Here is a 16,128-nt window from a genome sequence, read left to right on the forward strand (position 1 = left end):
GCAGATACAATCCTCCCCTGTTCAACCTTTCCTCATGAGACAACCCACCCATTCCTGGTGTACATATTGTAAAGCTTCTCTGAACGATTTCTAACACACTTACATCCTTCCTTAAATAAGGAGACCACTGCTGTATACAATGCTTCAGATGTGGTCTCACCAATGTCCTGTATAACTTCCCGACTCTCATATCCAATTTTCCTCACAGTAAAGGAAAATATTCTGTTAGCTTTCCTAATTACTTGCTGTATTTCCATTCTAGCGTTTTGTGATTCATGGACTTAGACACTCAGATCCCTCTGCATTTCACAGCTCTCCAATCGCTCACTGTTTAGACAATATGTTTCTTGTTTATTCTTCCTGCCAAAATGGACAATTTCATATTTTCCCACATTATACTCTATTTGTCATTAATTGAACCTATCTGTATCCCCCTGCAGGCTCCTCATGTTGTGAAAATCCTCAGTATTGGGTTATATCATGAGCTCACTTCTCGGTATTTGACACCTCCTGATCTCTGCACTTGTGCCGGATGTACGTTTATAAGGAACACATTTGCTCTTTTCTCACGCCAGTGGGATTCTTCCTCCAGTATTTTTACAAACAGCCAGCGACCCAACTAGAAAACTCTGGAACATGTCAAAGCACAATAATAACTAACAGCCTCTGTGTAACTGCCCGAATTACAAGCCCAACACATGTAACCAATATTGCATTTATAGCTAAAGCATATTCCATCATTTCTGCTGTTTCACAGGTCCCTTTCTCTAACTTGGTCAAGTCTCTTCTTCCAGCATGGAACAGTCTCACTTCCTGATCTGGTAATGGACCCAGACATGTCTTTGCTAATCTTTCTCTTTTTACATTCCTAAAGAAGCTTTTACAATCAGTTTCTATGTTTCTCATTAGTTGACGTTCATATTCTCTTCTACATGGGTGGCACAGTGGCACGATGGTTAGCGCTGCTGCCTCACGGCACCAAGGACCTGGGTTTGATTCCCAGCTTTGGTCGATGGATGAAATTTTACCAACATGTCTACCCAGAGGCCAACAGAGAACGCTGTTCTCCGAGCCTCGTCTGCCTCCTTCTGCATGGAGTCTGCACATTCTCCCCGTGTCTGCGTGGGTTTCCTCTGGGTGCTCCGGTTTTCTCCCGTATTCCAAAAGACATGCTAGCTAAGCGCACTGGCCATGCTAAATTCTCCCTCAGTGTACCCAAACAGGTGCTGGAGTGTGGCGACTAGGGGGATTTCCACAATAACTTCATTGCAGTGTTAATGTAAGCCTACTTGTGACACTAATAAACATAAAACAAACTTCCATTCTCTCTTTTCTTTTATCAGTTTCTTGGTCCTCCTTTGCTGAATTCTAAAATGCTCCCAATGCTCAGGCTTCCCATGGATTTTGGCAACTTTATAAGCCTCTTCCTTTGATCTAATACAATCTTTAACTTATTTTGTTAGCCACGGTTGATTCACTTTTCCTGTTGAGTTTCTGGCCCTTAAAGGAATGTATATTTGTTGTAAACCACATAAAATAATTCTTTAAATACTAGCCGTAGCCTATTATCTTTTTCCAGTTCCCCACAGCCAACTTGTTCCCCATAACTTCATAGTTTCCTTTGTTCAGGCTTAAGACACTAGGCCAGGATTCACGTCCCGCCTGGCAGGACATCACAGGCCCCGCCAAATTGAATGGAGATTTAACGGCTTGTTGCATCTGCCGGGGGCTGGGTTGAGGAACGGCACATGCTACATCAATGAGATAAAATCCTGGTCCTAGTTTTGACCTGAATGAAAAATTCCCTTATGTTGTGGTCACTCTTCCTTAAAGGCTGTCTGACAACAAGATTATCCATTAATCCTCTCTTATTGCATAAAGCTGGATCTGAAATTGCCCATTTCCCAGATGGCTCCTCAACACATTTTCATACGAGGAAACCATCCTGAGCACATTCCCTGGAATTGGCCCTCCTCGGCATCAGTACCCATTAGATTTATCCAGTCCATGGGGAGATTTTACAGCCACGCTCGCCCCAAGACCAGAAAATCCCACCCAAAGTCAACAGCCTTTGCATGGTCCACTCCCAGCCCGCTACCATTCCCGTGGCTGGAGATTGAGGTCTCCCGTGGTTGCTGTATTACTCTTGTTAAATGAACCTCTAGTTTCTTGATCGATACCATGCCCTACAGTAGTCATACTGTTTGGTGGCCTGTTAATAACTCCTACAATGCTTACTGCCTCTTGCTGTTTCTTAGCTCCACCCAAACTTCTTGTACTTCTGATCCAACATTCTCTCTCCATAATATACTGATCACATCCCGTATTATCAGAGATACCCAATCTCCTTTTCCTTTTCACCGTCCTTCCTAAATGCTGAATTGAACCATGGAATTCCTGCAGAGCAGGGGGAGAACATTTGGCCCACTGAGTCTGCACAATTCTCCGAAATAGCATCTTACCTCTATCCCTTTAACCCCATGCATCTACCGTGGCTAATTCACCTAGTCTGCACATCTTGGGAAACTAAGGTGCAATTTAGCATGGCCATTCCACCTAACCTGCACATTGCTGGACTGTGGGAGGAAACCGGAGCACCTGGAGGAAACCCACGCACACACGGGGAGAATGTGAAAACTCTACGCAGTCATCCAAGGCTGGAATTGAACTTGGGTCCCTGGTGCTTTTATGCAGCAGTGCCAGCCACTGTGTCACCATATCTTCCTTTGATTTGAACTCCCTCTCAGGTTCCCGTCCTCCTGCCAGTCTAATATAAGCCCACCCCTACAGCATTAGTAAATCACCCCACAAGTGTATTACTCCCAGTTCTGCTATGGTGGAACTCACCCTCCTGGTACAGGTCCTATCTGTCTCAGGCCTGATCCCAAAGCCTCAGAAATCTAAAGCCCTCCATCCTACACCAATTCTCCAGCCACATGTTCATTCATTCAATCCTCCTATTTCTATGCTCATTCTCCTGGGCTACTGGGAGTAACCATGAGATTACTGCCTTGGAGCTCCTGCATTTCACCCACTTCCCAGTTCCCTAAAATCTGCTTTCAGGACCTCAGTCCTCTTTCTGCCTGTGTTGTTGGTACCAATGTGGATATTTTCTGGCTTTTCACCCTGGTACCTCTAACAGTGTAGCACTCCCTCAGTACTGCACTCAAATACAATTGTGCTTCATTAGTCAGCATGGTTTCAAGACTGGGGGAGGTGGTGGTCTCGTGGTATTATTGCTAGATTATTACTCCAGAAACTCAGCTAATGTTCTGGATCCAGGTTTGAATCCCACCACCGCAGATGGTGGAATTTGAATTTAATAAAACAAATCTTGAATTAAGGATCTACTGATGACCATGAAACCATTGCTGATTGTCAAAAAAACCCATCTGGTTCACTAATGTCCCTTAGGGAAGGGAATCTGCTGTCCTTACCTGGTCTGGTCTACGTGTAACTCCAGAGATGGCAGACTCTCAACTGCCCTCTGAAATGGCAAGCCCACTCAATTAGAGTCATAGAGGTTTACAGCATGGAAACAGGCCCTTCGGCCCAACTTGTGCCATACCATCCCTTTTTTTAAAACCCCTAATTGTATCAATGACCACCACCTTCTCAAGGACAACTAGGGATGGGTAATAAACGCTGGCTAGCCAGCGACGCCCATGTCCCACGAATGAATAAAACAAGCAATCGTTACTAAACTAGATTCATTTTCAATGAAAAAAACACCACTTTCTGGTAATAATTTCCAATTTGTGTTTTTGCATGTAACCCGGCTGGTTCCAAGTCACAGTTTATTCATCTTTGTTAGGCTAATCTGGGTAATGGGCCTGTGATGTATTAAAGAACACACGTCATTTTGCACTGTTAGCTTGTGTGGTCCGAACGCAAATGAGAGTTCTATCTTCCTCCCCAACTCTGGGCTCTGTGGAACTCACACTGTCACAGTACATACTGCCTCATTCTATTCTGCATCGAGCGGTACCTGGCATGCACACATTCTGTTTATCTACCAGCACATCAGGTACCGAAGGATAGATATAATCAGAGTTGTGTGCTGCCAGGTTAAACATACCCAAGGAGCTGAGCTTATGTCAGTTGTGGCTACAGAGTAGCTCATAATATCATCACTTGCATTAGATTCTGGAGGGAAGGCTGGCAGCCGTCTCCCTGTGCCAATGGAGCAGATGGCACCATATGGCACCCTTGAATCAGAAACTTCCTCGGTATTCAATGTATAATTAATAATTTGTCCTCATCCCTCCTATGGTCAGCATTAGGGAAAAACTGGGAGCTCATTTCAAGTCCGAGGTTAATAATAGAACATCACATTCTGCCTTCTGTCAATACTGAAGTCACAGCTGAGAGGATGGGGGTAGTAACATGAATGGCGAAAGTGGGAAAAGGTGGTAAAGGGCCGTCCGCACAGTTGGACCCTTCAGGGAAGCGATGGCCAAGTGATATTATCACAAGACTATTAATCCAGGAGCTCAGCTAATGGTCTGGGAATCGGAGTTCGAATCCCGGCACAGCGGGTAGTGGAATTTGAATTCAATAAAAAATATTTGATTTATTAATGTCATATGTATCAGTGTACAGTGAAAAGTGGTGTTTCTTGCACACTGTATGGACAAAGCATATAGAAGGAAAGGAGAGAGGAACTAAATGACAACTGGTGACCATGAAACTATTGCCAACTGTGGAAAAACCCATCTGGTTCACTGACGTCCTCGAGGGAAGGAAATCTGCCGTCCTTACCCGGTCTGGCCTACTTGTGACTCTAGAGCCTCAGTAATGTGGTTGACTCTCAACTGTTCTCTGAAGTGGCTTCACAAGCCACTCAGTTTGAGGGCAACTAGGGGTGGGCAGCCAGTGATGCCTCTGTCCCACAAATGAGGAAAAATAAAGTTTATCAGGGAAGGTTTATCCACTTGTATTTTACTCAGTTGACTAATTTTGGGGGGGCAGGGGGTGTAAAACAGGCGTGTGGAAGGTTGGGGCTCCTAGGTTTCTGCTCATAGTTATGCTTAGGATTAGGAAACAGGAGAAAATATCCCCTCGCACGATTGTTCTGAGCCGTGAGAGAAGAATTGGAAAATTTCTGGAACTCTTTTGGGTCAGGGAATAGAATTAGTGTGAACTCGTGACTTATCAGCTGTGGGCTGTGCAATGAACTTCTTGTGGAAAGTAAGATCAAAGCAGAGAATTCCTGGGACAACAACTCATGGCAAATGCTGAAATCTCACAAAGATTTTATCACTTGCCAGGGTACTAATTAAATCACGAAGAGTATTGTTTTGTTTCTAAATGTAAAACATGGCTAGCTGCGGGACTGATGTATTGTGGGGGAGGAGAAAGGAATGTCTAGTGTTTGGGACACTTAGATTCTGAAGCTTATTGGGAGAAGGCTGAACCCCCTACAGCATGGGCTCCCAAAGTTTTATATGTCATGGCTAAAGTTTAGGCTTACATTAACACTGCGATGAAGCTACTGTGAAAAATCCCCTAGCTGCCACACTCCGGTGCCTGTTTTGGGTACACTGAGGGAGAATTTGGCATGGCCAGTGCATCTTTCGGACTGCGGGAGGAAACCAGTGCACCCGGAGGAAACCCATGCAGACACGGGGAGAACGTGCAGATGGTCACCCAAGCTGGGAATCGAACCCCAGTCCCCAGCACTGTGAGGCAGCAGTGCTAACCACCATGCCAACCTAAAAATTGTTTGAGAAACACCTCCTATTTTCTCTGTCTTTGTCCTCCACTGAGAACTTCATTTTAATTTCTCCCTCTCCTCTCGCCTGTTTTTTTTCTAACCTCTCTCTCTTGCTTCTCCTGGGGTTAGTGAGCCTCCGAGAGAGGAAATTCCTCCTAATCTCTGCCTTAAATGGACGTCCCAATGTTTTGAACCTGGGTCCCCATTCTTCTAGATTCCTTCACAAAGGGGAAACATCCTTTCATCTTTCCCTTGAATCCTTTATATTTCAATAAGACCTCTCATTCTTCCAAAGTATGGGAACAAACTGCACAACTTCCCTTCATAAGAAAACCCTTTCATCACAAGAATCAAGTTTCAGGGACTTTTGGAACATAGAAAATAGGAACAGGAGTAAACCATACAGCCCATCAAGCCATTTAATGTGATTTTTAAAAATTGGCCAGCATTTATTGCCCTAGTTGCTCAAGAGCAGTTGAAAGTCAACCACATTGCTGTGGGTCTGGAGTCACATGTAGGCCAGACCAGGTAAGGATGGCTGATTTCCATCCCTAAAGGACATTAGTGAACCTGATGGGTTTTCAACAATGGTTTTGTGGTTATCAATAGACTTTTAATTCCAGATATCTTCTATTGAATTCAAATTCCACCATCTGCCCTGGCAGGATTCGAACCCGGGTCCCCAGGATATTACCTGAGTTTCTGGATTAGTAGTCTCACAGTAATACCACAAGACTATCACCTCTCCAAATCATGGCTGAATCTCAATCTCAGTGTCACTTTTTATCATGGAATTATAGAATCACTACAGTGCAGAAGGAGGCCATTCAGTCCATTGAGTCTGCAATAATAGAGTATCTTACCCAGGTCCTATCCCCATAGTCCCACACATTTATCATGACTAATCCCCCTAACCTACACATGTTGGAACACTAAGGGGAACTTAGCATGGCCAATCCACTTAGCCTACACATCTTTGGAGTGTGGGAGGAAACTGGAGCACCCAAAGGAAATCCATGCAGACACGGGGAGAACATGCAAATTCCACATAGAGAACGAGGAATCGAACCCGGGTCCCTGATGCTGTGAGGCAGCAGTGCTGACCACCGTGCCACCCTATTTTCATAGACTCCCTCCAGTGCAGAAGGAGATTATTCGGCCCATTGAGTCTATACAGACCACAATCCCACCCAGGCCTTATCCCCATAACCCTACTTATTTACCCAATTAACCCCCTTTTGGGTCAATTCAGCATGGCCAATCCACCCAACCCGCAGCAGTGCTAACCACTGGAAGATGGCCACACCTCCCATTACAAAATAACGAATGTAACAAGTTTCTGCCAATTATGGCTGGTTTTGAATACTTGAGGAATCTCTTTCAACGGGATTTATTTTTTAGGCGTTCTTCATTGGCACATACCTGAAAACCTCGAATCCCCACCCTGCCACAGCTGTGAAAAGCCGCGGGCCCAGGTCCCGAGCGGGGTTGATAGGACAACCACAGTTGAAGCCCATTGAAAGACTGAGAACCAAGATGATCAGGCCAATCACCACCGGCTCCAAACCTTTGGGTACAGAATCGTTCTTGGAGTCCAAGATGGCCAGAATAGAGAGAAGCAGAGCAGCCGTGCCCACTAACTGTTCAAAACAAGAAACAAGTTTCATTAACACAAAAAATACAACCCTGCAGAGGCTGGACACCTGAAATAAAAAACAAGAAAAGGTCATTGGCCTGAAATGTTAACTCTGTTTCTCTTCCAAGAGATTGCCTAACCCCCAAACACAAAATACATTCACATGTACCATGTTTTAATTTATTTAATAGACACAAGTAGGCGTACATTAACACTGCACTGAAGATACTATGAAAATCCCCTAGTCGCCATACTCTGCTCGGGTACACTGACGGAGAATTTAGCGTGGCCAATGCACCTAACCAGCACATCTTTCCAGAGGAAACTCATGCAGACACGGGGAGAACACGTAGACACCGCACAGACAATGACCCAAGCCAGGAATTGAACCTGGGTCCCTGGCACTGTGAGGCAGCAGTGCTAACCACTGTGCCACAGTGCCGCCCTTTGTCTGGTCAGAGATACAATCTGTGAAAACCTCCATCCTCAATCGTGGTTGGGATTTTCCAGTGCCACTGAAATTGAACAGGGTTTTGGCTGGAATGCCAAATTCTACACACAGCAAGGCACGGACAAGAGTGGAGAATCCCACTCTTGCGTTTTATTTTCGGGTCACTAATTTACAATTATGATGTTGTCTCGTGATTACGTTTTACCTGGCACTTAGTCAAGCAAGGGTGCATTGCTTTACACTATTTAAACTCTTACCCATCAACTCACAGAACTGTTACAGTGCAGAACGAGGCCATTCAGCCCATTGTGTCTGCACCGGTCCTCCAAAGAGCATTATAACTTAGTGTCATTGTCCTGCCTTTTCCCTGTCTTCTATTTTATTTCCCTGTTTCTATTCAAATAATCATCTAATAATCTAATGCCCTGTTGATTGAACCTGCCTCCATCACACTTCCAGGCAGCGCATTCCAGACCCCAACCACTCGCTGTGTGAAAATGCTTTTCCCTCACATCACATTTGCTTCTTTTGCAAATCCCTTTTGATCTGCGCCCTCTCGTTCTTGATCCTTTTGTGAGCAAGGACGGTTTCTCCCCGTCCACTCTGTCCAGCCCCCTCATGATTTTGAACGTCTCCATAAAATCTCCTCTTACCCTTCTTCATTAAGAGGCGAACAGTCCCAGTCTCTCCATTCTCATCCCTGGAACCAAGATTGTAAAACTTTTTTGCACATTCTCCACTTGCTCCATTGCATTCACATTGTTCTCATAGTGTGACACCCAGAACTGTGCACAATATTCAAGTTGGGGTCTAACTAATGTCTTGTATAAGTTCAACACAGCCTCCTTGTTCTTGTTTTCTATTTAATAATGTTTAGGATACTGTATAACTCACACGGAAAGATTATATTGTACAAATTGAATTTCCTGTACTTTTGTCGGAATTATATAAAAACATGATGCAAGAGGTTTTAGTTCCTTGTTTTGAGGAGGTGTAACTGAGTTTTTTATTTGTTGATTTGTGAGACATGGGCGTCACTGGCTGGCCAGCACTTATTACCCATCCCTAGCTGACCGAGAGCAGTTGAGAGTCAACCACATTGCTTTGGAGTCACATGTAGACCAGACCAGGTAAGGATGGCAGATTTCCTTCCCTAAAGGACATTAGTGAACCAGATGGTTTTTCCAACAATCAACAATGGTTTCATGGTCATCAGTAGATTCTTAATTCCAGATTTTGTTTTATTAGATTCAAATTTCACCATCTGTCGTGGCAGGATTTGAACCTGGGTCCTCTGGCTGAGTTTTTGGATTAATAGTCTAGTGATAATACCACTGGGCCACCGGCTCCTCCAGAATTGGCAGGGTACAGTTCGCAGTGATGTTTAAATTTGCAATTATCTCATGGAGAAGTGTAAAGATATCCTTTGAGTGACAGGTGGAAGTTCATACAATTGCTTTTTGGAAATCATTGGAGAGTGTTGTCATGGAGACCAAGGCTCCAGTCCAAAGAACAAAATAGATCACTTGAGTTTTTGCATTACGAGTTAAATCTATTTCATAATCCCACTACATCCTTGTTTATAGTTTGCATATTCCAATTAAATGTTAATGTGCGTTTTACTTAAGTAAGCGCCCAACACACAATTATGGTGTGACAACATCAGAATTATGCACTAGTGTACTGAAAATAAGACACTATATCTCACACCAGACAGGGTACATCTGAATGTGTTTGTGTTTGATGGTGTCATATTCATTCTCACAGTTTTTAGGTGCTTGATTTTCATGTTGTGAAGTTTCTTTGATCAGTGATTCTCTTTGGCTTCAGTTTTTCCCTGTGTTTGGTGTGTTTTTCATTTCCTCTTGTTGCATTGCTTCAAGATTTGTTGGCAAATGGAAGAACAGCTGAAGGTTTTTCATTGAAGGGCTAAAGCCCATTGTTTATTTCCCTGTGCATGTCTCAGTATGTCCTGCTTTATCCAAGAGGGTAGTTGTTGTATGTTTAAAGGGGATGCAGGTTGCTTTAAGAGCCAATCCCATGGGTTGTTGGTGATGTCATTAGGGTGTTGCTACAGACTATCTGTTTTACTTTCTGTTTGTACTCTGTGCAGAGTGGAGAACACCTCTTTCAATAAACCACTTGTATGTTAGTGTGAATCTACATGTGTAAACCGTGTCTTTTCTTTTGGTTAAAACCCACAACCCCGAACATAGTTAGGACATTACATTGACCAACTTCCAACTCAATGACGCATCACTTGGTTGCTAAGGAAATGTACAGTTGAGGTCATTTATAACTTGAATGGCATATAGATGGAATGGTGGCACCAACTACCCAGTGCAAGCACACTGGGCTTCCCCATTGAGCAGGAGTGGGTCAATAGCACAATGAAAGTGACCCAATTCCCCCTGCCAGTACTATTTTGAAGCAAAATGTACAAAAAAGTAAATGTTCTACAGAAAAATCATAGAATTGTAGAATCCCTCCAGTATAGTAGGAGGCCATTCAGCCCATTGAGGCTTCAACGACCACGTCCCACCCAACCCCCATTCCCGTAACACACATTTACCCTGCTGATTCCCCTGATGCTAGGGTCAATTTGGCGTGGCCAATCAACCTAACCCACACATCATTGGACTGTTCACATTGAAACTGAACTGGAAGTTTTGAAGCACAAGATTCAAGCTGAGTATATACCTTTGAAAACATACAATAAACCAAATAGTTCAAGGTCTGAACAGACAAATCTGAAGGACGACACAAGGAAATGGCAATCTTCAATTCCACAACTGGCAAATTGAAGCAGGAGCTGGGAAAATTCAGCCAGATGTGGAGCCAGGTAACCCAGCAGCAGAAATGCCATGAAGAGGGGTCGTTACCCTGAAATACTTATTGAAGAATCAATTTGCAGCCGTGGAAAAACATGAGGAATTAAAAAACACAATGAATAGGGGCAGTATGGTGGCACAGTGGTTAGCGCTGCTGCCTCACAGTGCCAGGGGTCCGGGTTCGATTCCCGGCTTGGGCCCACTATCTGGGTAGAATTTGCACATTCTCCCCGTGTCTGCGTGGGTTTCCTCCCACACTCCAGGGGTGTGTATGTAGATTGATTGGCCATGCTAAATTGACCCTAGTTTTGGAATAGCAGAGTAAATATGTGGGGTTACAGGGATAAGTTGGGATTGTTGTCGGTGCAGACTTGATGGGCCGACTAACCTCCTTCTGTAGGGATTCTATGATTGCTTCAGAAAAGACTATGCTAGAATTATCAGCAGCAACAAATCAATGCACTGAAATGCAAATCGGGTTGGCAAAAGGTCAATGAGAAAAGGAATAGCTTAAAGAACAGTTGATTGTCCTTCAACATCAGCAACATGAAGAGCAGAATGGAAGCACAACAGAAGAAACTTGTGGAGACTCTGCTGAATTACAGAAAATCTCAAGATGAAACAAGCAAGCTTTGCATGGAAAAACCAGATCTGGTGAGGACGCTCACACGTTACAAGAATCCTTCGGGTCAAAGTTTGTTCCAGTGGAAAATTACAAAGAAAAGCAAAATGACGATAACATTACTCTGCACAATCTGAAGAATCAGTTGGCAGAGAAAACGTAACAATGTCCTATATTCCAGGAAGAAACCAAAAGCGACAAGAAACAGACTGAGGGGCTGAAGAAACAGTTGAATGAAAAGGAGGAGGCCCTGAAAGAAAAGGATGTAGTAATTCCCAAACTACAGACGGAGAAAAAAAAGACAGAAGTAAAATTGGAAAAGATACATCTGACACTGAAACTCAAGATGTGGGTATGCCGGCGTTGGACTGGCGTAAACACAGTAAAAAGTCTGACAACACCAGGTTTTAGTCCAACCTATTTATTTGATAATATTCTCACTAGCTTTCGAGGGGACAGCCTCTTCGGCTGACGAAGAGGCTGTCCCCTCGAAAGCTAGTGAGAATATTATCAAATAAATAGGTTGGACTAAAACCTGGTGTTGTCAGACTTTTTACTGAAACTCAAGACAGTAGGAGAAGGAAAGGCACTGAACACTCCGGCTGTGCTGAGAACTAATGAGCTGAACGAAAAGATTCATAAGCTAGCAAAACGATTTGAGAATAAAACCGCAAACAAATGTTCGGGCTGAAATTATGAGACAGGTCCAAATGACAGATCCATTTGCAAAAGGTGCACATCCAGGTTTTTTTTCATTCATTCATGGGACGTGGGCATTGCTGGCTGGCCAGCACTTATTGCCAATCCCTAATTGCCCTTTTTCAGAAGGCAGTTGAGAGTCAACCACATTGCTGTGGCTCAGGAGTCACATGTAGGTCAGACCAGGTAAATTTGGTAGATTTTCTTCCCTAAAGGGCATTAGTGAACCAGATAAGTTTTCCAACAATAGTTTCATGGTCATCCATAGATTCTTAATTCCAGATTTTGTTTTATTGAATTCAAATTCTACCATCTACCCTGTGGTGGGATTTGAACCCAGGTCCCTAGAGCATTAGCTGAGCTAATAGTCTAGTGATAATACCACCAGGCCGTCACTTCCCTAACACCACAGAGAAAAAAAATTCAAGCCAATCTGGGAACGAATGGTGTGCAGATTCCCTTCGGAAGGAAGAGGCCAAATCTGAAGTGTGTGAAGGAACCGGACAAGTTGTTGTAGAATAGAAATGCAACTCCAAGGAGTGCCAAGAACAAATCAAGTAGGGATAACCAGAATACCAGAACAATTTAGTAGTATTGGTACTATACATATTGCTGCTCACACTGAGAGCAGCCAAGCCTTGAGACCATCAGAATTTGATGAAAAAGGAGAATAAGCAAAGATTATAGGGGCAATTCTCCCAAAAAAAACAGAAAGCGCCCAACAGGCAGGAAAATGGAAGATTTTCCTTCCTTTTTTTGGATGTACTTAGTTCCATGAATCTCTGGAACCCCATTATTGGCCTCCTGCTGCACAGGGAGGGTGGTGATTGGGTCTCCATATGATGGGGGGTCTCGGAGCTGGTCGTAGGGGGGCTGGAGATGGGGGCTGGGGGGGGGTGGTGCGGTGGGGGCCAGGTGGGCTGGCGATTGGCTGGGGGGAGTCGGGAAGCTGATGATTGGGAGAAGAGGTTTTGGAAAAAGAATCGGGAGGCCAGTGATGGTGGTGAACGGGGGGAGATTGACAGCACATGCGCCGATCTCCCTACTGGCAGTTCGGTGCATGCGCAGTAGCCCACCCAGCGTGCCGATTCCTGCCTCTTCAGTGAGAAGAAACAAATGGCGGGTCCAAAGATGTGCGGGTTAGGTTAATTGGCCATGCTAAATTGCTCCTTAGTGTCTCAGGATGTGAAGGTTAGGGATTAGTTGGTAAATATGTGGGGATAAGGGGATAGGCCTGGGTGGGACTGTGGTCAGTGTAGACTCAATGGGCCGAATGGCCTCTTTCTGAACTGTAGGGTTTCTATGGTTCTAAAGCACCCCCTGCCCAACCCCCTCCCTCACATTCTGACATGAGCCTCTCTGTGGAGCACAGAGTGCCGGAGATTTGTGAAACTGAGCCTCAAAAACGTGTGGGAAGTTCTCCCGATTTCCTGCCTATTGGGCACTTAGTTTTTATTTAAGGAGAATTGCCCCCATGGAGTCCAATGGGAAGAACACTTTAGAAGCAGGTTTCATGGAACAGTGCCATGCATGACATGAACTGGGATTTGTAAATAGTTAAAGATGAACAAAGAAAAAGTTCATATTTAAATGTATAAACCTCAAGATATTATCATTAAGACATCAAACAAACTCATAATGCAATATGGTGTTCGACTACAGTGGCTCCATAATGCAGTGTTCACTATCCCCTTCTCCATCATCACCATGAAGAAAATATCTTTCCTGCTGCTTTTCCTTATCGTTGTCCTTTGGCCCCATTGCGATGATGGAGCTGCAGAAAATGAGGGCGTTGTTTAAGAATGTTAGGCTGACAGTGTGTCTGCCATTAACCTTGCCATCTCCCAGTGCCTGGGGCAGGGCGCATCCTCACAAACTCTTCAGGGTGTAAGTTATGGACTCTTTGGACCTGCTTCTGTTGGGCCCTTTCTTCTGCAATAATATTGGGCAAATGAGAGGAAGACCACTAGCTGAGAACTAATGTGCTAAGTGACATGGAATCGCTGAAGGAGATATGGGATGTTGACTGATTGAAAGGGTTTCATTGTTCTTTATGTAAGAATGTGCTGTTAGGGGAGATGAGTGGGCACAGTGCAAAAACCGTTCGGTCCTCTATTATCCAGGATGCATTGTGAAAGGTTGGTTAGACGCGTATGTTATTTTAACAAGTGCGCTGGTGTACAGAGTTAGCAGCGAAGGGAAGGAGGACTATCCAATCTGTTACATTATCTGCCCTGGTCAGATTTCTTGCTGCTCTTCAGTCTGCGAGGGGAGGGAGTTGGCAGTTGGACTGAGTGATATTCCTGGCTTGCTGGCACACTCAGACTGGACTTCCTTCTGCCTTTCAGTTTCTTTGAGGCAAACGTAGAGATCTGATGATCTGTCCTTTTTGCTACTCGCTTGGTGCAAATGCTGTTGTGTAAAGAATGATGCAAAGATTGATGAAAGCTCCAGCAAAGCAGTGAGAGGTAAATGAATTAGGCACTGTCTCCCTGTCTCTTGTTTTATTAATTTGTGTGATATGGACATCACTGGCTGGCCAGCATTTAGTGCCCATCCCTAGTTGCCCTTCAGAAGATGGTGGTGAGCTGCCTTCTTGAAACACTGATACAGCTGAGTGGCTTGTTATGCCATTTCAGAGGGCAGCTAAGGGTCAACCACATTGTTGTGTCTCTGGAATCACATGTAAGCCAGACTGGGTAAAGATGGCAGATTTCCTTCCCTAAAGGACATTAGTGAATCAGATGGGTTTTTATGATAATCGACAATGGTTTCATGGTCATCAGTAGATTCTTAATTCCAGATATGTTTTATTGAATTCAAATCCCACCATCTGGTGGGATTTAAACCCGGGTCCCCAGAATATTAGCTGAGTTTCTGAATTAATAGTCTCTGAGATCCCTGTAGTTGTAATGCTGTGGTATCTAGACTAAACATCCTTTTAAAGAATACATTCCACTTTCCGTGTGCTGCAGTCAATTAAATCCATTTTCATAGAATCCCTACAGTGCAGAAGGAGGCCATTTGGCCCATTGAGCCTGCACTAACAACAATCCCACCCAGGCCTTATTCCCGTATTTACCCCACTGATCCCCCGACACTAAGGGGCAATTTTGCATGACCAATCCATCTAACCTGCAAATCTTTGGACTGTGGAAGGAAATCGGAGCACCCAGAGAAAACCCACACAGATACGGGGAGAACATGCAGGCTCCGCACAGAGAGTCACCCAAGCTGGGAATCGAACTCAGGTCCCTGGCGCTGTGAGGCAGCAGTTCTAGCCACTCGGCCATTGTGCTGCCCAGTGTTAATCTGTAATTTTGTCCAGATGCCATTTTACGCCATGGTATTTACACCAATGACTACCCTGATTCATTAGAGACTGCCCGAGATTGCCTGTCTAGGTGGGTGTAGAGCCCTCTATCATTGGCTTCATATTGGCACCTGTCACTACGTGGCAATTATTCCCAATGCTCAGAAGTTTCATTAGTGAATGTATCACTTGGCTGGATTGGAAGATATACCGATGGGGAGGTCCCCAATTTGATCATTGCCGAATAATCTCACTAAAACCAACCAATATCTTGGTCGGACGAAAATGTTTAGCTGAAAATTGGGCAAGAATGGCTTACTGTCTTCCGCTCATTCAAACCATGAGCAGCTTGTGCTTGTCCGTGAGATAAGGACTTCCTTCACAACAAACGTTTCTGCCCCTGCACTAAGGAATTCTACCCCAGGAGACTGAGGCTAAGACATGAGACATGAAAAGAGGATCTTTGTCAAATGTGGTGAAGATTTACAATTATTGCATGCAAGTGAAATGATGCCATGATACGATCTAACTCACATGCTGCATTAATATTAAGTGGAGCCAGGATTCAAGGAAAAACAAGACCATATGGGACAACTGTTTCCAAACTTTCTTCAATAGCTGCACACAAGCTGGAATTCATGTGAAACTTTCATAAAATGTCAATAAAAGTACCATGATTGTTCAATTAAAAGTGAGGCGCTGGACAAAGAAATGACCAAGAAAGCCTTTTATACAAGAAAACATTTTATAACAATACGAAGCAATGATTTGCGTTAAACATGTGGGGTAGGCTTTTCTGTTCTTGTCTATGGCAGGAGTGGGAACGGAAAATTTGGCGTTCCAGATAAAACTCCCATTCA

At 44.2% G+C, this 16,128-nt stretch overlaps 1 protein-coding gene across 1 annotated transcript in view; it reads right to left on the minus strand.

The window, feature by feature from the left end:
- The window catches only part of LOC145359677 (aquaporin-9-like), a 61,515-nt gene that overhangs the window by 1,429 nt on the left and 43,958 nt on the right, over positions 1-16,128 (minus strand). Inside the window, exon 5 of the mRNA XM_080214420.1 lies at positions 7,139-7,356. Coding sequence (XP_080070546.1) covers positions 7,139-7,356 — 218 coding nt within the window. The remainder of the gene's footprint in view (positions 1-7,138; positions 7,357-16,128) is intronic.

Source organism: Carcharhinus amblyrhynchos, chromosome 28 (genome assembly GCF_965287045.1).
Source record: "Carcharhinus amblyrhynchos chromosome 28, sCarAmb.v2.hapA, whole genome shotgun sequence".
NCBI lineage: Eukaryota > Metazoa > Chordata > Chondrichthyes > Carcharhiniformes > Carcharhinidae > Carcharhinus > Carcharhinus amblyrhynchos.